The sequence below is a fragment of the Polyodon spathula genome, chromosome 23, assembly GCF_017654505.1.
Source record: "Polyodon spathula isolate WHYD16114869_AA chromosome 23, ASM1765450v1, whole genome shotgun sequence".
NCBI classification, from domain to species: Eukaryota; Metazoa; Chordata; class Actinopteri; order Acipenseriformes; family Polyodontidae; genus Polyodon; species Polyodon spathula.
The window spans coordinates 22,209,974-22,237,505 of record NC_054556.1 but is presented as its reverse complement, the minus strand read 5'-3'; the positions used below and the strand labels follow the sequence as shown (position 1 = coordinate 22,237,505).

At 43.1% G+C, this 27,532-nt stretch overlaps 1 protein-coding gene across 2 annotated transcripts in view; it reads left to right on the top strand.

Moving 5' to 3' along the window:
* The window catches only part of LOC121297834 (laminin subunit alpha-5-like), a 60,964-nt gene that overhangs the window by 24,558 nt on the left and 8,874 nt on the right, over positions 1–27,532 (top strand). Inside the window, exons 7-60 of one of the 2 annotated variants that reach the window (XM_041224355.1) lie at positions 2,942–3,057; positions 5,308–5,426; positions 5,746–5,836; positions 6,263–6,397; positions 6,487–6,549; positions 6,767–6,907; positions 6,995–7,132; positions 7,681–7,815; positions 7,956–8,090; positions 8,256–8,393; positions 8,517–8,569; positions 8,704–8,803; positions 9,347–9,399; positions 9,551–9,656; positions 9,892–9,991; positions 10,199–10,355; positions 11,318–11,447; positions 12,216–12,358; positions 12,566–12,672; positions 12,766–12,919; positions 13,197–13,360; positions 13,493–13,601; positions 13,707–13,804; positions 13,944–14,151; positions 14,296–14,422; positions 14,520–14,659; positions 14,910–15,025; positions 15,113–15,324; positions 15,473–15,677; positions 16,896–17,040; positions 17,328–17,468; positions 17,666–17,827; positions 18,410–18,523; positions 18,655–18,738; positions 18,961–19,191; positions 19,464–19,577; positions 19,718–19,845; positions 20,168–20,248; positions 20,390–20,604; positions 20,746–20,846; positions 20,935–21,118; positions 21,571–21,714; positions 22,063–22,214; positions 22,306–22,416; positions 22,551–22,662; positions 23,446–23,610; positions 23,846–24,042; positions 24,185–24,301; positions 24,574–24,728; positions 25,369–25,510; positions 26,177–26,276; positions 26,370–26,483; positions 26,753–26,938; positions 27,169–27,311. In XM_041224355.1, the coding sequence (XP_041080289.1) occupies positions 2,942–3,057; positions 5,308–5,426; positions 5,746–5,836; positions 6,263–6,397; positions 6,487–6,549; positions 6,767–6,907; positions 6,995–7,132; positions 7,681–7,815; positions 7,956–8,090; positions 8,256–8,393; positions 8,517–8,569; positions 8,704–8,803; positions 9,347–9,399; positions 9,551–9,656; positions 9,892–9,991; positions 10,199–10,355; positions 11,318–11,447; positions 12,216–12,358; positions 12,566–12,672; positions 12,766–12,919; positions 13,197–13,360; positions 13,493–13,601; positions 13,707–13,804; positions 13,944–14,151; positions 14,296–14,422; positions 14,520–14,659; positions 14,910–15,025; positions 15,113–15,324; positions 15,473–15,677; positions 16,896–17,040; positions 17,328–17,468; positions 17,666–17,827; positions 18,410–18,523; positions 18,655–18,738; positions 18,961–19,191; positions 19,464–19,577; positions 19,718–19,845; positions 20,168–20,248; positions 20,390–20,604; positions 20,746–20,846; positions 20,935–21,118; positions 21,571–21,714; positions 22,063–22,214; positions 22,306–22,416; positions 22,551–22,662; positions 23,446–23,610; positions 23,846–24,042; positions 24,185–24,301; positions 24,574–24,728; positions 25,369–25,510; positions 26,177–26,276; positions 26,370–26,483; positions 26,753–26,938; positions 27,169–27,311 (7,231 nt within the window). Of the gene's footprint in view, positions 1–2,941; positions 3,058–5,307; positions 5,427–5,745; positions 5,837–6,262; positions 6,398–6,486; positions 6,550–6,766; positions 6,908–6,994; positions 7,133–7,680; positions 7,816–7,955; positions 8,091–8,255; positions 8,394–8,516; positions 8,570–8,703; positions 8,804–9,346; positions 9,400–9,550; positions 9,657–9,891; positions 9,992–10,198; positions 10,356–10,964; positions 11,104–11,317; positions 11,448–12,215; positions 12,359–12,565; positions 12,673–12,765; positions 12,920–13,196; positions 13,361–13,492; positions 13,602–13,706; positions 13,805–13,943; positions 14,152–14,295; positions 14,423–14,519; positions 14,660–14,909; positions 15,026–15,112; positions 15,325–15,472; positions 15,678–16,895; positions 17,041–17,327; positions 17,469–17,665; positions 17,828–18,409; positions 18,524–18,654; positions 18,739–18,960; positions 19,192–19,463; positions 19,578–19,717; positions 19,846–20,167; positions 20,249–20,389; positions 20,605–20,745; positions 20,847–20,934; positions 21,119–21,570; positions 21,715–22,062; positions 22,215–22,305; positions 22,417–22,550; positions 22,663–23,445; positions 23,611–23,845; positions 24,043–24,184; positions 24,302–24,573; positions 24,729–25,368; positions 25,511–26,176; positions 26,277–26,369; positions 26,484–26,752; positions 26,939–27,168; positions 27,312–27,532 lie in introns of both variants that reach the window. The other variant, XM_041224354.1, reaches the window with a different exon arrangement.

Sequence of the window (27,532 nt, the reverse complement as noted above, 5' to 3'; positions counted from 1 at the left end):
ATTCTTCAACTTTTGTTTTGTCATTTTTACATTAAAGATATGCAAATCCTTAAAAGGCAAAGTTATAGATAAGAAAAAAAATGCCTGCTGCTTCCTCGTGAGCTGTGCTATAGGTCACACTGATCAATTTCAGCATGGCCATTGGAGTGAATTTAAACCATGACACAGGAAGCTAACAAGATAATGGGTTGTAAATCCTTGATTTGACTAGAGCAGTTTGCCCTCTCCCCACCCTCTCCACATCTATAATCTGTTCAACGTATACCTGGTGGGAAAGTTCTGCAAAACCTCTTCTGGAAGGAGGTTGTAAGACTGACATCCTGTTAATATTTTTAATCAACCAATTGAACTTGCCAGGAGCCTTGGGTTCTTATCCCATTAGATCAGTAAAATAAGCAGTTGAGCGGACCTGTTAATTACTTGGGTGGTAGACCTCCAAGATAACCCAGGCGCTGAGATCCTCCCTCAGTTTGAACCAAACAGCTTTTTTTCCTGTGGCTTTATTATGACACTGCTCTTGACGGGGGCCATTCTTCTGACCTTGTTACAGTCAGAATTCTGGTATCCTCCTGCCAAGACCAGGTACGTTCTCAAAACATCCCCTTCCCCAGTCCCACTGCTTTAAAAAAGCAATCTGAACCTCTGTAGTTCTTGCCTTTATGTTAAACAAACTATGGACAGTTTCCAAAACCTAATTTAGCCTTGGGTGTTTTATTAATAAGTACATCTGTGGAAAACTATCTGAAACTGACATTTGAGGCAGAATGTTTTGCTGATCATTAGAATCTGCCCTGTGGCATTGGCTGTACAGTGTGTTTTTCACAAAAGTGTGTAAGGGCTGTATGAGATGGCACTGTCTTTAGGCTTTAACTTCTACTCAAGCTATAATTGAAATGTCATATTCCAGTTTATCTCCCATGTGCTAGATGCAGTAGATATCATTGAACAGGACACGTTTTGGATATGATCTACTGAGAATGCATTGCGTGCCATTAGCGGCTCTCATTCATTGCTAGTCCGCTAGCTTTTAATTGCAGCTACGCAAACTTTTTCCTTTTCTTCATTTCAAATTAACCAAGCTGCACTGTCAAAGACATCAAGTGAGAATGGGCTCTGAAATTATAATGAGACATTTGTAAACTCTACACATTATTTCCCCTTCCCAGCTATTTGAACTGGAGGTTGTTGGGTGTGTTAACACATTGCACATTGGAATGCTTCTCTTTGGGAGAGAGTTGCATTGAGAGTGAGGGATAAGCTGAGGGTCAGGGGAGGGGCATTAGGCCTTATCAGCACTGGAATTTGTGTAATGTGTCCGAGCCCCTCAGATCGAGGTGACAGCCCAGCACTCAATCCTGTGTTAAGCAGTTGATGCAAGCCAGGATTACAGCTGAAAAAAGCTGATTTAAAGCTGTTAAGGTTCTTGCATGTCTGTTGAATTTAGCTGTGTGCTAAAGCCATGATGCGTTTGTGAGACAGTTGGAGGGGGTTCAGTTATTACTGCAGTATGTTTATGTGACAATGTTAATTTAAAGTGCTTCTGCATTTTTTGCGGAGTTTTATAACATTACATTACGGTACTAGTGTAACCCAGAACTTTATAACTGGGACCGAACCTTGATGCTGCTTTTTTTGTTTCTGCCCTTTTCTAACCCCAAGGGCCCAGATGTTGGCCATCAGACTGTTCCAGCTTGGATTGGAAAAGACAACAAATTAAAAGCAGGTGTGTTTGGTTAGATCCAAGCACATGTTGTGATAGCTGTGAAATCACTGAAGGATCAATCCGTTTATTTTGTTGGGGCACCTAGTCGTTGCTAAGAGGCTGGCGTGCCTGATGGTTCCCGTGGGTCCAAAGCTGCCATGGCATTACCAGGGTGTGCTTGGTTCATGATGGCTGATGTAACTGTTAGATGGCATGGTCGTCATTGCTCTGTATGTCCAAAGACCCTACAGTATATTTGGGGAGATGTGATAATGTAGTATGTAAGCATTTGTAAATGTTGTTGCTACAGTGTTAGCTTGTTCTGTAATGTCATACTATAATATTTCCATTATCTATTAAATACCTATTTTAACTTGGGAGGGGGTTGCTAGATATGGTTAAAGGAAGTGATGGAAACTTGCAAGCCTGCATAAAAAAACATGAAAAGCATAAATGCAGGAAAGGTGAACATAATGCGTTTGTGTGTTCTTGTAACGCCAGCTGTGAAGAATATCTTGCCTTGTGCTGTACTAAGTGGCAACCAGAAAGCAGAACTGTTTTTTGGAAAGAATTTTGTTTCTGTTTGGGGTTTTTCGTTCATAATTCACGATCGCAGAGGGCTAAAGGTCATATGCCTGGTAATTGCAGCTGCTACAGATGTGTTGTGCTGTCTAATTGAATTACTGTAATACTTTGCCTTTGGAAAATACTTCTTTATAACTTTGTGTTCATGAAAGACTGCCTGGAGTCAATAGGAAATTAGTTGTCTTATTTACATATACATTTACATTTTACAATATTACACTTTGCTTTTGCTTTTGTGTTAGAACATGTACTTGTGGGCAGAGGACAAGTGCATGTAGGAGGGTTGGTGGTCCAGTAGTTAAAGAAATGGGCTTGCTACCAGAAGGTTCCTGGTTCAATCCCAGCTCAGCCACTGACTCATTGTGTGTGACAGATGAGACGTAAATGAGATGAGACATAAAACAAACAAGGTCCTATAGTCTATAGGTCTCCACCTATAGTAAGTGACTCTGCAGCCACAGTTGTGATTCATAGTTCACCTCCTAGGCTCTGTAAGTCACTTTGGATAAAAGCTAAAAGTCTAATTAATACTAATGTACCAGTGTTTGTTTAGGTAGAGGTAAACAGTGCTTAATGGTCTGAAATGAAATTTCTAGCTGCCTTAGTTAATTAATTGACAAGGCTCAGATTACTTTTTTCTCTGTCATTTTCCAGGCTGCAGTGTGATTGTCAACACAACACCTGCGGAGGGTCATGTGACCAGTGTTGTCCTGGATACAACCAGATGCCATGGAAACCAGCTACTACAGACAATGCCAATGAGTGTGAACGTGAGTACAGCTTTATGGAGCCACAACAGTATCACATTGGAAGATTTATTTTGCTGGGTTTTCTAATTTCAAACGCATTTCAAATGTGTAAATAAGTAACCAGTGTCTTTTTTTTTTTATGCTTAAACCCCCCCCCCCACCTCCAGCTATTGAAACAGTGTAGTCTTCTCAGTCTGCAAACCTTTGTGTGTTTAACACGTCAAGACTTGTTGAGGTTTCTTACAGCTTGTGTGCAGGATCGTAAATATGTGGTTGCAGGGTTAAACCCCTCTCAAAACTCGGGCTGCTCTTATCCGTTCTAATCTGCTGAAGTTTATTTTATTTCCTGGATATCCTGTTGCGCAGCTCCAATGTAAAGTACGCCAATTGTATAAAATGGGCCAATATTCTGAATTGATTCCCAGCAGTTAAACAATGAAACAGACGTGTTTAATAAGTGTAACGGCAAAGCCAAAAACAACACAAGTCCTCCAGGCTACAAGGGAGGGGGAGAGACGCTGTGCGGAAAGGCAGATGTGCAGGTTGACATGCACACATTTAACACTGTGTACTTAGTGGAGGTGGTGAAATACTGTAAAAACTATTCAGTTCTGCCATTCATTTTAGCTAATGTATCAGTGTATGCTTAATCATTGACTTGAATGGCTGCCTGTTTCATTGTTGAAACACACAATGTAGGTGTAAAGGAGTGTGACAGTTACATAGTCTTTAAGGAAAGACACATATGGCTACCTCTTGAGTAAAAACCTCCCTAATAAAAAAGAACTGTATAGTTCTACAGGTGTTTTTCTTCTGCGGGAGAGTAAAATGTTACAGTAGGTTTAAGTTAAAAGTAGGTTAACATCTCTGTCAGGCGCTGGAATTTGCAATGATGAATTTGTATTTGTTTTGGTTTTTTTCGACACTGTTCTTTGCTGCCACCATTACTCTGCCCTGGCAGATCATCCTGTGAGAGGTTCAGTCTCCATCTCCATCCACTCTTATTTAACAAGCTCCAATAAAAGGGCCACTTAGCATTGATTATGAGACGGGAATCAGACGTCTGTCAGCTAGGAATCTCTCAGTAAAGTCCCTGGCTGACCTAGCAGAACTCATTTATATAGCTCCCTATCTAAATGACTTTCGATGGCTCCCACAACCAATCTGGGCGGGGAAGGAGCCCTGCCGGAAACCTAGGTGGCCAGTCTCTCCGTTCTAAGCATGTTTAATAGTGCGTCTCTCAACAACAGCTAGTTTGTCCAAGCTGTGTTAAGACACCAAAAAGGTATCCAATTGTAGGCTATTGTGCTGTTGATTGACATCTCAACTGAGGCCACCAAAACATCTTTCACCTAGATCTCCAAAGCCATCACATTTTACATGACACATGGATTTGAAGAGACCAAAACTGTTTGTGTCCTAGGTGGTCTTTATTTTGTTTTTCTAAATGGGTTTCACTGCGTGTCCTTTCTCATCTTGTGTAAACGGCCTTCACTGTGTCACAGAGCTGTGTGTTTCTTTCCCCTAGGGTCTCCTCCTCCTCTTCCTCACTGCTCTTGCTCTTTCCTCCTGTTCTGTCTCCAGCATTGCTGCCTCCCTTTGGGCTCCTGCCCACAAGTGCTCTGTCCTCTAAACCTCACGGTCTCCTGTAGGCTTAGACTTCTGAATGCTGTGTCTGGATATTCTCAGAGTATTTTTGTGAGTCATTACTGAAAGTGTATGGCTCCACATGGCTGTGCTTTCGTTAACCTCTTCTGCTAACCTAGGGGTCTCGAAGTAGATTCTGTCATTGCTTTGCTTTGTGGTGTAACAGTTTTCTGTCAGAAAGGAGAATTTCTCTTGAATGTTAAATTGCATCTCCACTTTTTTTTATTGGAATATCCATGTTTTTGCACTTTTTAAAATCTTAACTGCATTAATGGAGTACAGTGTAGTCAAGTAAACACAGCCTCATGTATAGATTATTGGTGTACTTAATTAGAAAACATAAATATAAAACTGTAATAATAACAATACTAATAAAAACAAGCACACTAGGTTAGCAGTGAATCAGTTTCCCATTTTCAAATTAAACTTTATGCAGAAAGTGTTTTCACACGACATGGTAAAATCTACCACCAGCTCCAGGCTTGGTTTACCCTGCAGCATGCTTAGCAGATTGCTAGATCTCTTTGGAATGCAGCTTGTTCTTCAGTACCTGTCAGGTTTTCCAGTTATTCCAATTATTAGAACTATACATTAATCATGTTTGTTTTTTTTTTTGCTCTACAGCTTGCAATTGCAACAACCATTCATTTGACTGTTACTATGACCCAGAAGTGGATCGGAGGAAGGCCAGTGTCGATATCCATGGCAGATACCAGGGAGGAGGATTCTGCATGGAGTGTCAGGTACTTGCGTTTCCTTCTCTTCTCCAGCTGTGTATGTGAATGTAACCACAGCACAAAGCAAGATGCAACCATTTCCACGGTCCGAGAGAGCAATATAATGCTATCTCTATTCAATTTGTAGTTTGGCATTGGGAGGATGTGTGTATATCCCATTTAAGCAATAGAAGCCTAAGCAGTTGCTGGGCTTGTTAGGAGTTTGCTTAGAGACTACCACGAGTTTAAAAATACAAAAATAGGGTGCAATAGCATGAAATGGTCAGTAATGAGGTTGTTAAAGTTATGTAGTGGTCTTTGTTTGATGTTTCTCGCTCTCTCTCAGCACCACACCACTGGGATTAACTGTGAACGCTGCATTCCTGGTTACTACAGGTCACCTGACCACCCAGTAGACTCGCCATTCGCATGTGCAGGTTGGTGATGTCATGATCTCTATATCTATATCCATATCATTTCATATCATATAATTTCTTATCATGTCATACATGACTGTTATAAAGAAACAGTTATATTAGGTTTTGTGGGCCTTATTTTCCAACCGTTTCCTCCATTCTTTAACTAAAAATCATGTTGATGTTACAAAATGAAAAATAAAACACCTTGAGGGTGCTAAAGAGAATTTGGATTATATTAGTGTTTTGTAGAATGAACAGATGTTTTACCTGTTTCAAAAAACACAAGTTAAAGACTGGAGTAAATGGTTTGAAATGGCCCTGCGTGTCTTACATTCGTTTTTTCTTAAAAGATAGTGTTCTTTTAATGTGTCCTTCGTATGGTGTATACAGAAATTAGGCCCTATTCATCTTTCTTTTCTGTCTGTTCTGCCTTTTCTCGTCTAGCTTGTGCCTGTGATTCTGAGTTCACCGACGGGACCTGTGAGGACCTGACTGGGCGCTGTTACTGCAAGCCCAATTTCACGGGGGAGAACTGTGCCTCCTGCGCAGAGGGTTACACCGGCTTCCCTGTCTGTTACCGTGAGTCCTGCTGTTCACACTCACACTAACACCAAACATGTTCGGACCCTGTGACTGACTGATGGATTGTCTTGTCTTGTTTTGTTCAGCTGTTCCTACCTACCCACATACAGACAATGGAGAACTGCTTCCTCCTGCTGGATCCATAATCAGTAAGCTCTTTAATTTCCTATTATCTGTTTATTGGCCCACAATTATGTATTATGTACTTGTTGCAAATTTGGTACTTTGCAGTGGAATGTTCAGAAGCATTGGGACACAGTAGATACATTTCCTATTTGTGGTATTAATGGCACATATTGTTGAAGGTACACAGTGATAGCTTTTTCCCCACCACTGATTTCCTGTCTTCTCCACATTCCTCTATAGACTGTGAGTGTAATGCTGCTGGTACAGAGGGGAACTTGTGCAGGCCAGACCCCAGGAACAGGATATGCATCTGCAAACCCAACTTCGAGGGAGTTCACTGCGATCAGTGCGCCCCGAGGCATTTTGGACTGAACTGTCAATGTAAGCGCTGGTTGGATTTCTAACGGAAGAAATCTTTTCTTTGGCGGATGTCAGAGTCATCCCTTTCTCTGTCCTGTTTTTCCCCAGCCTGCCAGTGCTCTGGGCCGGGCATGTTTGACGGAGGCTGCAACGCGGAGACTGGCCAGTGCTTCTGCCGCAGTGGGTTCCAGGGGTATCTGTGTGATCAGTGTGCACCAGGGTACTTCAACTACCCCCTCTGCCAGCGTAAGTGTGGAGGGCTTGGAATAGTACTTAAACACTAGTGCCCAGGGCCACAGTAAAATACTGTGACTGGAGAGCACTCAGGGATTGTATACTGTATTCAGTACTGAAAGGGTTGACCCCAGTTTTCCCAAAGTAGAGGCTTCTTTTCAAAAGAGTGTTCAAGTTCGGACTTGCAAGAGGATTGTCATTACAGCACCACATGGGGAATTTTGTGTGGCTTATCTCCTTCGCGTACTCTGTGTGTTGACCATTAGAAGCCATAAATCATTATAGAAATTAACCTCACCCTAAACTAGTGGCTTGCAATAGGATGAAATACTTACTATAAAAAAGCCTATTCATACATATAATTCCCTGGTTTACCAGGCTTATTGTTGCATACAATAATATTGCCCAGATTTCCTTGTGAAGGTTTGCTTTTCTAGCAGTGTATTACTTTGTTCTTGGTATCTTTTGAATGACTGTATTCCTCCAATGTGAAATGGGTTCAGATGTACAGTTTTTCTCCCTGTGATGTTCTTTGTTAACCCGCCTCCTCTCTCCTCCAGTGTGTGGGTGCAGCACAGTGGGGTCGGTACCAGAGGGCTGTGACCCTTCAGGCCGCTGTCTCTGCAAGCCGGAGTTTACCGGACCTCGCTGTGAGCTGTGCAGATCTGGCTTTCACTCCTACCCCAATTGTCAAGGTACAGAGTCAGCTGCTGCTGTAAAGACATGTGCAGAATTCACTAGCTGTTGTTACATTATGATTTTTAGTGTTTTAAAAACATGTGGCCTTCACAGAAGCAGTGGTTTAAAGTCACTTTGTGTACTTGCATGTCTGCAGTTTGCTCCTGTGATCCTCGTGGCTCAGTAGATAATGACTGCAGTCCAGCCGGCCACTGCCAATGCCGGCCCAACTTCTCTGGCCCAACCTGTAATCAGTGTGCACCTGGTTACTACGGATACCCCAGCTGCACAGGTAAGCATGCATTTTACCTCCTAGGGGGACTCAGTTTTTATTGTTTTATTGATTAGCACCTTAGAAATGTGGGTCAAAAAGTGGCACTAAGTTTTGGAATAGCATAGCCCCATCCCAATGGAAATAATTGTTGTTCATTGTTCTGGTCTTCCTGCCATTCCTCAGCATGCCAGTGCTCTATCGAGGGCTCTCGCCACAGTTCCTGTAACCAGGAGACTGGCCAGTGCAACTGCCTTGCGAACGTGGGAGGTCAGCGCTGTGATTCCTGCACACAGGGAGCCTACGGCTTCCCTCTCTGTCAAGGTAACACCTTGCAGTCTTTCCTTGCTGATATGTGTGTTTTTTTTTTTTTGTTTTGTTTTGTTTTTTAATTTATTTTCAGTCAAGCTCAATTGACAATCATGCTGTTTTTCCTCTGCATTTCAGTTGGTTCTTGCAATCCTGATGGGTCAATTCAGAATGGGCTTTTACCTTCAGCTGTAAGTACAGAAACTCAATCTCTTCTTGCATGGTATTTTTAGATGGAGACATGCCCTGTTCATTTTTTCACCTCATTTTTTTTTTATTTGCACCACAAAGAATATGCAACTAAAGGATGTTCTCTGCTGTGCAGGGTTCCTGTGTTTGCCGCTCATACGTCCAAGGACCTGCCTGTGACACTTGCAAACCTCTGTACTGGAACCTCACTCCAGATAACCCATACGGATGCACTAGTAAGAGAAGCAGTGCCCATCATGTAGCTGTTGTTTTAAATCTCTCCATTCCTGCAACACTTGCCCTTTTACTTATGATGACACCTTCTTTACTGTGTGACACCTATTACAGCCTATGAACTGTTTCCTGAAATATTGCAGCTATAGGGGATTGTCTAGTGTCTTTGAGCTTTGGGCTGTGCACACGCAATATAGTGTGAGCAGTTTGGTGGGTGTTTTGCTGTCACATGGTAGGACAGAATCAAGAAGGGATGAATGAACTCTATTAGTCCAGATGGATTTGTGTTGCATCCAGTTGATGATAAACAGTGACTTCTTACTGGCGGGATGTTTTCTGTTAATGTTGAGTGGTTTTTTGTGTGGTTCAGCGTGTTCATATTCTGTTGCCAGTACATCTTTTAAAGGACCTGGTTTCATTTGCATGTCTGGATTCTCCCTCGTCGACCCGCAGGGAAATCACATTTTAATGATTGGTTTCAAGTTCTGTTGATATTCCCAGATGTGGCCCCGCAATCATCTTGTCTTGTTTTTTTTTTTTGCCAGGCTGTCGCTGCAGTACAGAGGGCACGATCAGCTCAGTCGCTGAATGCTCACAGGTTAGGATTTTCGTACAACCACGTTTTATTTTCGTTTTCAGTTGATAAAACTCAATAGGATCAGGGTCACATTGAAATATGAAAGAACTGTGTACAGTATAACCAGTTCCAGTCTTTCAACCAATTGAAAACCTGCATCTTCTTCATGTAGGGTAATGGCCAGTGCTTCTGCAAGCCTAATGTGTGTAGTCGAACCTGCTCGGTGTGCAAGGATGGCTACAACAATCTGGAGAGGACAAACTTCTTTGGATGTCAGGGTGAGTTGCTTTATATATATATATATATATATATATATATATATATATATATATATATATATATATATATATATATATACTATATATATATATATATAGAAGTAGCTAAAATCCCATCTGCTTAAGGTGTCCTTTGCTTACCTATACTAAAATGCATTCAAAGTCAATGTTGGAGTTGTGATATTTATACCGAAACAGTGGGAGCATTCAGCTCTGTTCCTTTCTGTTCCCCAAGGGTGCCAGTGTGATATCGGCGGGTCTATAGGTCTGACTTGTGATGATCGGACTGGAAGGTGCCAGTGTAGAAAGAACGTAGAAGGGCTCAAGTGCAACCAGTGAGTATATCCTAATAGATACCTTTTTATTTCTGAACAAAAGCATAACATCATAATGAGAAGAGTGACATCCACTTCACCCTTTCAGTATTGTGACCACCTGGTAACAGTTCAATATTGATGTCCAGTGGTCTATGCCTTGGCACCAATATAGTGTTAAAGCAGGGCTGCTCCACACAACTGATGTTTCCTCTGTGTGTATCTCAGGCCAAAGAAGAACCATTACTTTCCTGATCTCCATCACCTGAAGTTTGAGATTGAAGACGGGACCATGCTGGATGGCAGGCCAGTGCGCTTCAACTACAATCCGCTAGAGTTCGAGGCTTTCAGCTGGAGGGGTTATGCCCAGATGTCATCCATCCAGGTAAACCAGCATCCCCAATACATGGCAGTAAGTTACATAGGAATAAAAAAAAAAACAAGTAAGCGTGACAAAGAACATACCGATATTTATTTAGATATACAAGTACTTCCATCTGTTACAGTTTGTATTATGTTTAGGAAGGATGACATTGAAAAAAAAAAAACTGAATGCAGTAAAGAAATGCCATGCAACAATGGTAAGGAATAATAATTCAGTGCAATATATGTTTTTTCTACAAGAAAGGCTGGCAGCAGTTGATTTCTAAAAGCATCCTAAGGTCCCTTAAAAATATATAGAACTTACCCTTCAAAAGTCATAAGGGTAAGTTTTTAAGAAACCAAACTGACTTTCTTGTAACTGTTGAACACTTTTCTTCCAGCCCCTATGCACCTTTTTTGATTTGATATGCGCCGTCTTTCTTTTTTTCTCTCAAAGAAAGAAGTGCATTCTGTGCAGAGTTTGACGTAAACTTATTAGCTCTGGCATTTAGGACGTTAGGTTTGTTTAGAGCTTGCGCTGGGTTTTCTGGCTTGCTGTGTTAGTGGTGGTGGTATTAAGGCATGGCTTTTGCTTTTTTTTTTTTTTTTTTTGCTTTCTTTCTTGTTCCAGCCAAGGGTAGTGGTGGCTTTCAATGTGAGCTCTCCTGACCTGTTTCACGTAGTTTTTCGCTACGTCAACCGGGGTACCACAGACGTGAAAGGCAGAGTGTCAGTCCTGGAAGAAGGAAAGCATGTTCTCTGTAGCAACTGTAAGTGCTAATTTACCATCTTATTTTATTTTAACCCCTTTTCTATTAGTTCACAGCTGTCTGGTAGTTATTTCCTTTTCCCAGGTTTTGAAGCGGCCTGTCTCAAGTGGAAGAGTTCTTCTTGGGGCTTCCCTGGAGTGGATTAGCTCGAAATCCCATCCCAGGCCTTTAAACAGGCCTGCTAACGCACCCCAACGCCTTTATTTCTTTACAGAGTAAAGTGAGAGTTGCAGTGCACGTGAAGGAAGCAGAACTCTATCTGTTCAACTTCATCCTGAGATATGTAAATTCAGGAGCTACTGTCTCGTACGGTAAAATTACAGCATATCAGGCAAAAAGGCAAGGTAAGGAACAGGCCTTTCACCATTGGCCAGTTCGGTGAACTTTAACTGGAGGGAAATGGTTTTTGAAAAAATGAAACTCGTGCATTGACCTTAGGAGCTACGTTTGTTCAGCGATGTCTTTCTTGAGCCAAACACTAATTGTTTCTCCAGTGATTAATTAATTTAACTGTTTCCCTACTGCTGAAATGAATAATTGAATTGCTTCCTGCACTGCGTAACAGTTTAACTTCTTGAAACAGACGATGGAACCCTTAATGGGTACCCTACTTATGCTTTGGATTTCAAAAAGACATTTGGTCACATATGTAACTTCTTTTTTTTGTACTTGTTTTATATTGTGGATAAAATGACATCACAAAAGCAGCTAACAAACACTGAATAAAATCTAAAGGTTATGGCACTGCCATAGAGATGTTTGTAATAGTACATTTAATCCAGGCCACGGTCTTTGATGCAAGTCTCATATTCTGTGGGCATATTTGTAATGCTCTTTTGTTCTCATTGGTAACCGGTGCAGAGAGCAGAACCCCCTAGTTAAATACTGTGGCTATCTGTTGTACAACACATGCAAAATTTTATCAGTGTCTTCAGATTTTTTGTGTACAGTTTGATCGCAATCATCAATATAATGATAATTACAGTCTGTGCCATAACTGTCAACATCAAGTCTTGTAAACCATAAACAAACAAATAACATTTTTGTATTTATTGCATTTATTGCACTGGCGGAAGCATGTGTTTGATACAAACCTGTCCCACCTCCCCCAGGCTCGGACCAGTCCAAGCAGATCATCTTTGCCCCAAGCTCGGAGCCCTCCTTCGTCACGGTGCCCCAGAACAGCTTCGTGGAGCCCTTCGTCCTGAACCCTGGCACCTGGTCCATCGTCATCGAGGCCCAAGGCATTCTGTTGGTGAGGATACATGTCAGCCCTGGATAAAGGGGCCTCTACCTTGAAACAACACAACTGCAGAAATTAATAAAGGATTTCAGAAACCTGCAGCCTTCTGTGTGTTAGTTAGAGACCCAGGAGGTTGCATTTCAGTTTTTTTAAATTTGTTATCTTCAGGACATACAGTGTAACATGCATGTTTTTGTTTTGTGTGTTCTTGCTATGCAGGATTTCCTGGTCTTGTTGCCTAGTGCATACTATGAAGCCCCTGTCCTTCAAATGAAAGTCACAGAGGCCTGCGAATACAAACCCAGGCCCGAAGAAGCCAAGAAAAAGTAAGTCATTGTAAATGATCAAGTTCTGCTCTGACCAGACCTGCCTCTGGTTCTCTTAATGAGCGAGTTCTGTTTGGTCTGTCCTCTTTGCAGCTGCCTGCTGTACAAGTACCTCTCTCTGGATGGTTTCCTCTCAGCCCCTGGTGTTGACGGGACCTGCAGGCTTAACAACCACCTGCCTAGACGCTGCCAGAGCGAGACCCTTACCCCGAGACACCCTCCCATGGCTATCTGCAGCGGGAATGACGTGAGTTGATTTTTGAAGAACACAAAAGCTGAAACAAGAGGTGGTTTTTTCCCTGGGTCTTGACTTGACAAAACCCACAATTTTATAAATGTGGCATACATAGCAAATGTATACACTGAAGAGTACGCTAAACATATGTATCCGGAACGGTTGACTGTGAATGTGCCGTGCATTCAGCGAGTGAGGAAATTCCAGGTGTTAGAGCTGGCTTACAGTTAGTGTGTGTTTTAATTTGTGATGTCCTGCTGAATCCATGTCCCTGATCCATGGCTGCTAGATCAACGTGCAGTTGAGGATAACTGTCCCCCGACCTGGTGGCTATGTCTTGGTGGTGGAGTATGTGAACGAAGACGAATCGTCTCAAACTCTCAGCATCTCTGTGAACACGCCAGGAAGGCAGACTCAACAAGAAAGCATCGTTCTCTACAGCTGCAAATACAGGTAACCATGTCTGTTTTTAGAAACTCGATTGATTTCACTCCTGCAGTTAATACTTAACACCAACTATATTGGTATTTGTGCTTTCTACAGTGCTGAGGACACTAAGTAAAGTGCTTTATGTTTCTGATCTAGTTTCTTGTGCCGTGGAGTGGCTGTTGATAGCAAGAATCGTGTGGCTGTCTTTGGACTAACAACAGAAGGAGATGTGCAGTTTATTGCAGACCAAGCTAATTTCTTCTTGGTAAGATTTTTTTTGTAAAAATTCTACTTTGTAAAAGGCTTTGAATTTCTGAGGATTTTTTAAATGCAGAATGTATGATACTGAAGTGTCTGTGTTTGATTTCAGTACAAGGTGTACCTAATCCCTCATGAAGAGTTCACTATGGAATACGTAGCACCCAAGATGCACTGTATCAGTACACATGGGACCTTTTCACCTGACAGGTAAGCTGAAAATATAAGCAGTTATAATCTGGCTCAGTGAACCTGCAGAGTTTCTCAGTGCCTTAATGTTCCACACTTGAGAAATGAGGATTTAATTCCAAAGAAACTGTTGTCCAGGATTCTTCTTCTTTTCTTCTAGTGGTGCCTGTATCCCTTCCCGATTCCAGACGCCCTCCCAGTCGACGGTCCTGAAGGATGGCCTGGCATCCCTGGTTCCTGAAGCTCATCTCCTCTCAATGGAATCACAAGTCTTCTCTGCAGACAGGCTGGAGGGGCCACAGCAGGTCGAAAACCACCCACGGACTGCTGTAGACAACCCAGAGCTGACACGGCTTGACGGCTCCCAGGTAAAAATAACTTGAAGGGTGTATATTTCTTAGGGATGTCCAAAAAAACATAAATAAATCACCCAACTTCGCAGAATGTGCTTGTTCATGTAGCATCCCATTCCTGCTCTCTGATCTGTGCTTGAATGTTGCCTTCCTCTGCAGAATGCTGTTGTGTATTCGACCCGTGTTCAGACGCTGGGACGCTACACCTTTATTCTGCACTTTTACCAGCCCAACCATCCCACCTTCCCTGTGCAAGTCTACCTAAACGCGGGCCGCATCTGGCAAGGTAAGAGAAACCTTTATCAGCTTTACTGCTGTCCTCCTTAACAAGTATTTTAAAAAAGCTTTAACAAAAGGCATGTACGGAACTTTGTTTCTTCCAGGGGAAGCCAATGCCACTTTCTGCCCACACGGCTTTGGCTGCCGCAGTCTTATGATCTCGGAAAATCAGATCATCCTGGATGTGACGGACAATGAAGTCTTCATTACTATCAAAGTTCCCAGAGGCAAAACGGTCTGGCTGGTATGTACACAACATTAAAATACATGCCTGTGTTGATCTTTCTTTCCTTGTGTATGGGACTTTTGCCGTTTCAATTGTTTTGTGTATATACTGTAAAAGGCATTTGTCTTCTGTCCCAAGAGAAAGAAGTTCCACTGGAGGCTTTTGGCCGCTATTCTAGAATGACATGCCCCCCTTTCTCCAAATACCATTGGTACCGGCTCAATCTGATCCTCTGTGATACTTTTTAAAACTATGTATTTCTCTTTAGGATTACATTCTGGTTGTCCCTGAGGCAAGCTACAGTTCAAACTATCTTGTGGAGGAACCTCTGGACAAGTCCTATGACTTCATCAGCCACTGTGGAGCCAATAGCTTCTATATCAAGTGAGCACTTCCTTTTTTGTACAGCACTGAGTTTTATTGAAACAAAAGGCGGAAGTGTAAGGCATGATTCTCTCTCCCTCCCTCCAGCCCTACAATTTCGACTCCATTCTGCCGGGAATCTGCCATCTCGCTCTCAGTGTTCTACAACAATGGCGCCCTGCCCTGTGGGTGCCACGAGGCAGGCGCTGTGAGCACAGCCTGCGATACCTTCGGGGGAAAGTGTAACTGCCGGCCCAACGTCATCGGAAGAGACTGCTCACGCTGTGCCACTGGCTACTGGGGCTTCCCCAACTGCAGACGTGAGTGCTTCCAATGAGAAGAAAAGACCATCAGCACTGTTTACATCACAAGGCTTTCTCAAATTAAGGGTGTTTGATACACCAGACACTTTTTATGGTGTTTTATTGATGTGTTGACCAGATTTTTCCATTGCCTCCCTCTCCCCAGCATGCCAGTGCGGGACCCGGCTGTGTAACGAGGTGACGGGACAGTGCATCTGCCCCCCACGCACCGTGAAGCCCGAGTGCACCATCTGCGAGCCCCAGACTTTCGGCTGCCACCCTCTGGTGGGCTGTGAGGAGTGTAACTGCTCCCGTTCAGGAATCGAGACGCTCACCGACATGGGCTGCAACATCGAGAACGGGCAGTGCAAGTAAGAGCAAAGTGGATGCCGAGAGTGACAAAGGGGAAACCGTGTTGGTTAAATGTAGGGGTTAATAATTGGAGATTGTATGATGTAATATAATATCCAGTAATGTGTCTTGAAAGCTTGTGTAAACTCCAAGCACTGAGTACTTCTTTGCTCAGCTTACGGTTTGGCCCACGAATAGCTGCTGTGCGTTTACTGACCCTCAAGCATCAGGGGTTAAAGAGGGTTTGTGATAGGGCAGGAATGTGGGCCTTTTTCATTCTTGGAATGCTTTTTCTAATGTTGAAAGGACACTGCATACAGTAAATTCCTGCCCACAAAGAGGTGATATCTGGGGTCAGTAGGAAGTGGTCACGAGAGAAAGGGCCCAGTAAGGGAGGAGAGGAGTCTGTTCTTCTCAGTTCCCCGGTGTACCCAAGCCGGGTGGGATTTTGATGGTATGGTGCCAGATTCTTCCTCTGCCTTTTCAGATCTCCCTAGAATTTGTCTCAACACAATCCGGTTGTAAAGATGTTCTAGGAAACACTGGTAGAGGTAAAATGGCAGAACTGTGACATCTGCTACAGATGCACACATATCGGATGGTACAGGGGCTGTATTTGCAACATGTCAGGGGGTCTTGCTACAATTTATGCTTTCTTTTAAATTGCAGTAAAGCTTCAGTCACTTCTTTTGTCGGTTCTGTCTCGTTGGCACCAGATATTTTTTGAATGCAGTTCAATCAGACCATCAGTACAGAACAGATCTCAAGTCCACTGTTTCATGCATGGTAACCTCATATGCGGACGAATAAAAATACTGTCTTCTGGTCTTTATATTGGGACATATGGAAGATGCAAATGCATGATAGCCATTTTTTGCGCATATAAAGCAATGGAAAAAAAATTTATTACACATCCAAAACTGCTTTTTTCAGTATTTCATGCATGAAAGGATTTAATTAGATACCTAGAAATACACTGAACAACAGACTTGAGTATCATAAATAACTCCTGTTCATTTCTTTTACTCATCACAAATTTATTTTTACCTATTTACAGAACTTTACAATTGCTTAGTTACTGTAGCTACTACAGACATTTTTATATTTTTTATTCAAGATTTAAGATAATTAATAGGTTTTCTTTTCACCTTTCACTAACCCTGAAGGCACTAGCAGAAACATTTGTCTGCTTGGTAGATGGGGGAATCATTATCCTCGAACCTATGTTTTTTGTTTAGATGCAAGGACAAAATTATCGGGCGGCAGTGTGATCGCTGTGCCACTGGTTTCTATGGTTACCCCAACTGCCGGCAGTGCGACTGCAGCGAGGCCGGCACCGAGGATGATATCTGTGACTCTGTCACCGGGCAGTGCCACTGTAAGGTGAGTGCTGCTTGGTACGGCATCGCGTTTCCCCTTTTTTTCTGCTTGAAAAACATTAAAGAATTGTACCATAAGTTCATTTTAACAGACTTTTTCTGTTTTGAAGAAAAAAAAAATACAATTGCAATGTTCTCTCTGAAGACGATCTCCCTAGAAAACTAGAAGAAAGCTGCCTGGTAGTATAATTAAACTAACACAAGGGAACGACTAATCCTTTTTAACACACCCAACTTGAGCTGGTCCACATATATTCAGAATCTATCTAAAATTTATCCACTCCCCATTAGGAAAACGTGGAAGGTCCAAGGTGTGGCCAGTGTCGAGTAGGGACCTTCCACCTGGACCCTGCCAATCCCAAGGGCTGCACCAGCTGCTTCTGTTTCGGAGCAACCGATCGCTGTCGCAGCTCTGACAAGCACAGAACCCAGGTAAAGAGTCCACCACTCTTAGCTGCATTTGTTGACGAAATTAATGCCATTGATTCTGTTTTATATCAATCCTCTTAGGATTCGCAATATTTCCCTATGAAACAAGTGCTTTAATAAATGTCATTCGATGCAAAAGATAAGTAACTATTCAAACTACCTAGAGAAACTAACCCAGAGCCTGCCTGTTTTCCATACAGACAGTGGACATGAACGGCTGGGTGCTGCTGAGCGGGGAGCGGCAGGAGCTGACAGTGTCTGTCAGCCCGGAGCGGGGCTTGGTGGAGGCAGACCTCAGGGACGTGCCCGATGTCTATCAAGATCTGCATTGGCATGCTCCACAGAGTTACCATGGAGACAGGGTGAGGAACAGGGCCTCTCATCCAGACAGCAGCAGATCAGATACTGAAACTGCCAATGGAGGTGGAAGATCAGACGGTTGGATTAGTTATCAGATCAGCAGGGTTGTTGTGGGTTTTGTTGGATTTTGTCTGAGATTAAAGGGTGAGGGGGGGCTTTTGAAAGCCGTTTTGACTGATTTTTGAAGTTTAAATCAAAAGCAGCTATAGAACCCTTAACCCTTCATCTCCAGAGCCAAGCAATGGTAATCAACCGCAAACCCTTCTGCCTTTACCGCTACTTCAGTTTTGTGCAGGTTATCTATGTTGAAATAGTTTAAAAGGGACCTGCAGTTTCAGAAATTGGGACACATATACTGCAAAACAATTAAAGAAGTTAAACTTGTGAACTTGTCTCATTGTCAGAGCATGGCAGCAAGAAAGCCAAGATGAAAGTGTTGCTATTGTTGTTTATTCCAGGACAAGACAGATGTATTTTTATTCTTAAGGGGGTTGCATTCTCCTAATTTTACTGTCACATACATACATGAGATATTTAAACTGTTGGAAAAGCTAAACATTGACTCTGAACTTGGTTCCCATCAGGTTTCCTCATACGGGGGGTTCTTGCGCTACCGGCTGCACTCCCAGTCTCTACCTATCAGGGGCGATGTTGCAGCTCCTCCACTGGAATCCGCTCGTCCCGATGTGATTTTGAAGGTATTGCCTTAAAGTATAGCATAGAAGAGTTGCCTAGACCAGACGTTATTCACTTTTAAATATGACTATAGGTCTTGTCACACTGGCACAGTTTATATTAAATAACACATTACTTTTTTCTTCTTCTGTAGGGGAATAAGATGACCTTGGTGTACCAGGATAAGAGCTACCCGGACCCTGGACAACTGCATGAAGGGAGCGTCCATCTGATTGAGGTAGAACTACCCCTGATTTCATAAGGGTCTGCGCCGTTTAGGTGTCGTGTGACATTTAGCCTAAAAAGCAAAATATACTTTCTTATAATGGCGATCAGGAGGTTTGTCTGCAATGGATATTGGGCTATTTTCCTGCATTGTCTGTTTCTCGTTGTAACAGCTCTGATATTGGGTGAGTAATAGTGTACTGCTCAGTTTCTGATTCCTGGTCTGTGTTCACAGGGTAATTTCCGTCACGCTCAGACGCGGAACAGCGTGTCCCGGGAGGAGCTCATGATGGTGCTGGTGGGTCTGGAGGTGCTGCAGATCCGCGCCCTGCACTCGCAGTCCTCTGTATCCGTGTCACTGGAGCGAGTTGTTCTGGAGGGGGCGTCCCAGGTCACAGCAGGCAGTGCTGCCAACAATGTGGAGATCTGCATGTGCCCTGCCAACTACCGTGGGGACTCCTGCCAGGTACCCAAGAAACTCAATCACCACTGCTTAAGACTGAAACTCAAGAACCTAGTCAAAATGTGTACTCTGTATTCCTAAAGCAACAACAGTTCTGACAATTACAAAATGTACTCTTGAAAATGAGTAATTAGTGTGGGGGTGAGAGGGGACGAGGTGTATTGCCAGCCTAAAGCAAGAGTGGCAGTCATGGTCCTGGAAAGCTATTTGTGCCATTTATTTGTCATTGAATCGTACTGCTAGTGATTTGTTAATCTCTTCTCTCGACTTTGCAGGAATGTGCCCCAGGCTTCTACAGGGACACCAAAGGGCTCTTCTTAGGCAAGTGTGTTCCCTGCAACTGCAACGGGCACTCGGACGAGTGCCTGCCTGGCTCGGGGATATGTGTCGTAAGTACAAATTCAGACCATGTACATTAACGCTGATGAAATCATTACAGTTCTTGATTGAGTCTACTTGCATGCTATGCAGTACAAAAAAAAAAAAACTGTTTTGAATTCAGCTTTTTTTTTTTTTTTCCTCCCGCCAGAACTGCCAACACAACACAGAGGGGAATCACTGTGAGAAGTGTCGGAATGGTTTCCTTGGCAACTCCACCGTTGGGCAGACCCAGTCATGCACGGGCTGCCCCTGCCCCCTCCAGGTCTCCTCCAACAAGTATGTTCCTCACAGCTTCCCATCGACAGGCCAAGGACATTGTTAAAATAGGGTTAAGGGGTTGATGTTTAACGTTGGTTGATGCAATCCAGGGCAAATTCTCCAGTGCTGTAAAATAAAATCCATCATTGGCTTTGCTCTACAAAGGTTGATTGTATCAGACTGTAAGTCAAAGAGAAGTTTCCTGTTAGCGCTAAGCAGTAACTTTTAGCTTGGCTCATCTGAACAGCTGCCAGGCTTAGCGAACTTGTTTTAAGCATACGATTACCAGGACTATTTCTGTTGTTTTGAACTTGTTTTGTTCATTAATTTCCCTCCCCAGCTTTGCAATTGGATGTGTTGAGAGATCCTCTAGCATGCAGTGCTTATGTATGCCTGGCTATGCTGGTCCTAAATGTGAAAGGTAAGAGCTGTCTGTGATAATTTCTCTAGCAGAACACTCTGCTTGTATTGAAACAAATATGAATATAATATCAAGGTACCATATGACTTATTCCATGGAGCAAGTCTAACAAGTAACTATGTTGCTTTTGATGTTCTGCAGGTGTGCCCCTGGTTTCTACGGAAACCCAATGGTGATCGGCAGCTCTTGTCAGCCGTGTCAATGTAATGGCAACACAGACGCGAACATGCTATTCAGCGACTGTGATTCTCTGACGGGAGTCTGCATCGGGTGCATGCATAACACTGCGGGGCCTCACTGTGAAATCTGCGCTCCTGGGTACTTCGGAGATGCAATTCTAGCCAAGAACTGTACAAGTAAGTCCAGCTACATTCATATTCTCTGCTCAAGAATTCACTTAATGAGCATTCTTTAGATTATGTCTGAGAATGAAACGTTAGGCTCAGTGTTAGTGTTTAGTGAGACTTAAAACTATTGTTTTTTTGTTTTTTTTTCAGAGTGTAACTGCTCTCCATGTGGGACTGCATCATGTGACCCTCAAACTGGTCAGTGCCAGTGCAAGCCTGGTGTCACTGGAGCCCGCTGTGATCGCTGTAAGGTAATGGCTTTCTCTTTGTAGAGGATACTGTGCAAAATAAAATAGTAAAATGTGTGTTTAATGTACCTATGCGCTTTATCCCTCTCAGGATGGGTTCTATGGCTATGACTCGTGCGCGGCGTGCCAGCGATGTGACTGTGACAGCGCCGCTGCTCTCACCCAGGCCTGCAACCCACAGAACGGGCAGTGCTCTTGCCAGCCCGGAGTGAGCGGCCCTCAGTGTCTGCAGTGCGCGCCTGGCTTCTGGGGCTATACCTCGAATGGCTGCACAAGTAAGTGTCGTCAAGCTGTGTTACTGCTTTGGAAAGCTTTGGGGGGGGGGGTAGAAGGATTTAGAGGGTGGAATTTGACGACTTACTTTTTTTATTTAGTTGTGCATTCATTGCCTTTTTTGCATCCGGAAGATATTAACCCTGTACTGCCCTGGTGTCTCCATGCCTATTTAATGCCTATTTACTCAATGTGAAATATATTGGACACTGGGCAGCAAAGGGTTAAGGGTTAAAGTAAAGTACATGGGCAATACCGGTCCTAGGCTTAACAAGTATTATTATTTATTAGTTTTACTGCTTTACAACCTGGTGGAGGTTTAATTTGTTCAATTAAACAATGAACAAAACAGCTGGAATAGAGACCTGGTCAGGAATGGCTAGAATTGCCCATTCCTTTTTTTAAAGTGTGAGAGACTGCCGGGTGTGATTTTCTTGCTGCCTCTTGTTCCCAGGATGTGACTGTAAGGGGGGCTCCTGTAACCCTCGCAGTGGCGAGTGTACCTGCAGTGAAGGGCTCACTGGGAAGCAGTGTGACTCCTGTCTTCAGAAGCTTGCGATCCCAGTGGTGAACGGACAGGGCTCTCTCAGTTGCCAGAGTGAGTAGAGAATTTTTTGAATAATTTGCAAAATTAAAATAATAAATACAATAACATTAAGACCCTTCTAAATGTTTACCATGGTATTTTGCAGGTTTTTTCCCCATACTTTTCCCATTGTCATGCTATGCATTTACCATTTTTATATGCTTTACCATACCTCTCTAGGCTTTACAGTGCTTTCCTGTGCTTAACCATGCTTTTATTATTCTTTACCACACTCTTGTTTTTACTATGGGAGACTAAGGGGAAATAGAGCAGAGAGAGTTGAAGATTTAGATACACCACAATCTATACTTAATGTGTTTGAACCCTGTGGGCTGAGCTGAGTGTGCGTTTGATTGACAGCTTGCGACAGCTGTGTGGTGGTGCTGCTAGATGACCTGGACAGCATGGAGGGCCTGTTCCCAGGGATCCGAGACCAGCTGACCACCCTGAATGCCAGCTCTATCGCCTGGGGCCGTCTGCGGGCCCTCAACGATTCCATCGACAGCGTAACCGTGAGTACACACCAGACACAGTGGAAACAGGGATGTAACAAGAACGGTAACATTAAGGAACTCTTCCTCATGTTTTTATTTTTTTGTTCAGAACAAGCTCTATGACTATAAGGATGTGCTGGATGACGACAAGCAGAAAGTGGATGAACTGGAGAACGAAGACATGAATCTCTTGCAGGACCTTGACATGCTGGAGGAAAGGGTAGGTTCTGCGATACCCTGGATCTGGAATGTGTTACAGAGCATCCTCTAGAACAGCAAGGACCTTTTTAGTGAAGTGTCTCTCGAGCACACGTTTGTATGAGCCCTCCTCAGAATCGGTTTCCTTTGTTGCAGGCTGCGCTAGCTAACAGGAAAGTGCACAAGCTGGAAGACAACATTGCTGCGACTCGCCAGCGTGCAGAGGACTTGCTCAAACACATCGAGGACATTATGAGGGCTTTGCAAGGTATGTAGGTTCAAAACAAACCGGCCGCTCAACTCAAACATCCGAAACTGCATCTTTTTGATACTTCCTTACATGGTAGAAACCCTAAAGTGTGTTTATCTCGATACACCACCAAATGCATTATGACTGCCAAGAAGCGGTTGTTCAAGATGAACAGATATTCATGTCTTGCCAGCCCTTGGTGTGTGCCCTGCTTTTACATCAGCATAATGTAGGTCCTGTGAAGTTTTTAAGGATACCTCAAGACAGATCTGGGGTCAGATACCATTAGTTACAATTGGGTTGCAGTAATTAGTTAATTACAGTTATACTAAAAAGTAACATCAGCAACTACACACATCAACATGTTAAGCCTGTTTGTTCTAAATAATCACAATACTCGGATACAAATACAGAAAAGTACTATAACTTTTTTTTTTTTTTTTCAAACAAATGGGGGTCACCAAAAATGGTTGAATACAAGGACAAATCAAAGGACAAATAATGCGTAACTGAACTGTAATTGGTCAATTATATAGTACAATTATGCAGGTGTTGTAAGGTTCAATTACAATTACATTGTAATTAAGAATTGTACACAAGTTTTTGACCCCAGGTCTGCCTCAAACGTTACACTTGACAAGATATTGTCTGTTAAATTAAATCATATTCTGAAATAAAACGCCACACAATAACGCCATTTGCTACATTTCCTTGACATCATGAGGTTTTTCAACCCTACTTTGAAACGATTCCAGAAGTAATACGTTGTACAGAGAGCTGTTTTTATGCTGTTGTGCACAGATGACTTTGGCCTAGTGAATAAAAGCTCTGCGAATGAAAGCCATTCAACAGAGGATCTTCGGAAGAAGCTCTCTGAGGTGGAGGAGTTGCTCAGGCAGATGAGGGACAGAGCTTTCTGCAACCAGAAGAAACTAGCTGAAGACGAGCTGAAAAAGGCGAAAGACTGTGAGTATCGCTCGACCCAGCGACATTCAATTACACTTCTCAATGGATGAGAGTCAGGAATTAACAAGAATTATAATAGAGGTAATTTGTATTTGTAATGCCATCTAAAAGGCTTTTGAATAAGATTTGGGAAACCGATCAGATGAGTAGTTGCATTAACTGTGGGTGAGCTGTGGTGTGACTCATAGGGAGTGGTCAGCAATGTTAACTCTTCCTGCTGTGTTCTCTTGCTCAGTGCTGGGCCGAGTGGACAACGACATGGCGAAACGCTCAAAGGAAAACAACGGGCTGGCGGATGACATTAGGGACCAACTGACCAAGTACAACACAGAGCTGATGGACCTGAGGGACGCGCTGAACCAAGCCGTGAATCAGACCGCCCAGGTGGAGGACCTGAACAACCGTAACGAGAACCTGCTGGACGAGAGCCGGGTACGGAGTCTCGCAGGGTCTCTCCAGCAGCCACACTGCTCCTTTACATGCAGCTTCTGCACCAGTTGTATTGCTTGTGGAAAAAAACGTTATATGAAGAGCGTTGTATTGCAGAGCTTTTCATTCTCCTGTTCTTTTATAGAAAAAGAACAGTGATCTGCAGCGAGCGCTGGCGGAGGTGAAGGACTTGCTGGCGATGGCAGAGGACACACTCTTTCAGGTTACAGACCTGCTACAAATGCTTGAGGATTCGAAAGAGGTACTTTTCACCAAATTTAAAGTTCATTGAGATATTCGATTTTTTCAATTAAAAGATTTCGTAGATACAGTAATTTATCCATATCTGTAAAAGGTTAAAATGTATCATGTGTAGAGATGTGTGAAACATCTACAAGACATCCTTGCAAACCAAATGAAAAGCAATATTGCCGTTTTTCAGGAGATGCCTTTAGATCTGATGCTTCCACCTTGGGCTTGGAATGAAATAAATTCAAAACTGCACCTGTAACTAATTGCTGCTGTTGTTTTCAGGACTATGAGAAGCTGGCTGCTAATCTGGATGGAGCAAGGATGCGCCTAATGGAGAAGGTGCAGAAGTTTGCTTCGGCAAGCACCAAGATCCCCATCGTGGAGGAGGCAGAGAGACATGCAGAGCTGCTCCACCAGCTGTCCAAAAACCTCTCCAGGTACAGCTCCCAGCCTGCCCCGGGGAGACCAGATATGAGGGAGGCTGCACTACGGCTTGTGATTTATAATTGTATTCCTTCCTATTTTAAGACACACTTTTTGAACCATAGTTTGCTTCTCAAAAAATATCCTGCGTCCTAAATTAGAGTACAGTGTAGCGATGCATGTATTAATATTGGCAACAAAAGACACCGCTGCCCGAATACACGACATGTATTACTGCCAAGAAAAGATCATCGTTAGCTTCCTGATGAATTCAAAGACAAGCTTTTACAATTTCAGCATTTCTAACTAACCCAAGACCAGCTTGCTCATATTGGAAATGCTGATCAGACCCCTGTATTTTTCGACATGCCCAGAGATACTACAGTTCACAAATTGGGGAAAAAAACGACCGGAAATGAGAAGCAGCTCATAACTAATGCTCTGTGTGACATCAGACTGGAAATGAGAAGCAGCTCATAACTGTATTGCTCTGTGTGATAGCAGACGGCCGCAAAGGAGATGTGGGACAAAAACTATATAATATGCGTTAGACTATGCAGATCAACCCCAGGCATTCTGTTTTATACTGGGAATCGGTTTCCTGACCTTCGCTGCCCTGCCACTGATCAGCCCGCTCTCCATGTTCTCTAACAGTGTGATTCAGGACACCAACCAAGACGGGTTTATCCAGCGGGCCATCAACGCCTCCAACGCTTACTCCAGTATCATAGAAGCAGTCAGGAATGCAGAGAATGCAGCGAAAAAGGCTGATGAGGCAGCTACCAACGCACTGGAGGTTTGTCCTCTCCTATTATCAGACTTGCATGACGTCTCTCCCAGAATTGGAATATGTAGTGTGTGTGTATATTTCTATGTATGTAAAGTGGTGGTGTGTTTTGGTAGGGATCTGTATAATTTAATGTATGCACTCCTGACAACAGTGTCAAGAGGTCTTTAGTATTTAGTGGCTGCCTGTGGCAGGCTGGCGAGTGGATAGAGGCCCAGAGACAGTCTGCAGTTCAAAAAAATACTAATTTTATTATAAATAACACAAAATAAAAGTGCACAATGGCAAAATAAAGGGATTTAAACACAAAAAAAAAACCAATACAAAAACAAACTTACAAAAACAAGGTTTCCAGGCTGGGCAATGCCTTCACTGGATTCAAATTTACCAAACCAAAACCAACAAACACCAACCTGCTTCCTCAGCTCCCTCCTCCAAATGAGAAGCAGAGGCCTCCTTTTATGTCAGGTGGCTGGGCACTGATTGATCGTTAATTAACCTAATCAACCCCAGACACCTGAACATAATAAACCCAGGCAGGTAGGGGAAATTAACCCCATCCCTGCCAATTTAAAAAGGGCAGAGCTTTGCTCTGCCACACTGCCATATTTCTTGAAGACTTTCCACGTACAGGATTTGTTAAAACATGATATAAAGCATGGTTTTGAATTGCAGAATGTGAAGAACGAAGATCTTGGTGAAGAAGCGGACAGGCTGAAAAAGAAAAGCAACGCGCTGTTTGAGGATGCCAGGAATGTGCAAACCAATTTGAACGGTGGGGGAAAAATGTCTGAGACACAGCTAATTTCAGTTTTAGTCCCTCCCTGATTTGTAATAACACAAGACCTCCCCTGTGCCTCCCTTTTAGATCTGAAGCCACAACTCAAAGAAGCAAAGAAAAGACTGCAAGATGCCAAAGACAAAAAGGAGCAGCTTCTAAAGGACCTGAAAGACGCACAGAGCATGCTCAACATCGACAAAGGTAGGAGATCAACCGCTCGTCACTATGCACATGTATTTGGAAAAGGTTAATAATTCTGAAACCATGCAGCTGGGTTGAAATAAAAAATGTGATAATGGTTAAGATAAACAAATTGATGACGTGTATTCAATATGGATTGTACAGTTTGCATAACTGGCTCTTGTAACTGGCACCATTAGATTTACGAAGCATAGATTACCACAGGTCACATCTTGCTTAGCTGGGAATGCCTGATGAATGGCACTGATATCTAGTTGTTGGCACTCAAGGTAATACCGAGGAAAATATAAAAAACGCCAAGGCGGCTGCAGAAGATGCCAAGACGAAAGCAGAGAATGTGGAACGCACCCTGAACCCCATCAAAGAGAAACTGGATCAGTGGAAGAACCAGTATGGCAACTCCAGTGGCACCAATGAGGACTTCAAAAATGCTTTTAAGGATGCCAACAGTTCAGGTACAGCACAGTACTGCCAAGGTGCATGCTGTCTTTCTAGTCTCCTCATTAGATCCTAAAAAAACCAATAAACCTCCAATAAACCTTCCTTCACAGACCCTAACTTTCCTGTTTGCTTCGGTTCCTCCTAATTCAGTTGAAATTCTTTAAATGCTGATCATGGCAGTTCTTCTGTGGTTTGTATTGGCAAGTTTTTGCATTTTTCTTTCTCGCAACGACCAACGTAACAGTTGGATCACTTGGAGACACGATACCGCTGCTGATCAAGAAACTGGACAAGCTGCAAAGCCGATCGACTCAGATGCCGAACATTTCCGAAAACATAGAGCGCATCCGGGATCTTATCTCGCAGGCTCGGAATGCTGCCAGTAAGGTATGGGCATCAGAAACTGCGAAGGAGTCATGTTCAGCAACATGTAGCTTTATCCAGATTGAAATTTGTGCTTTCATCTCGTAGGACAAGAAAGAAAACTCCACTCAAAACATGTAGACCAGTAAACTAATCTAGTGTGTGTGACTCGGTCATTTAAACAGTTGCCGTAAACAAAAGGAATAAAGTTTGATTTCTTTATTTTATATTATGGCTTTCCACAT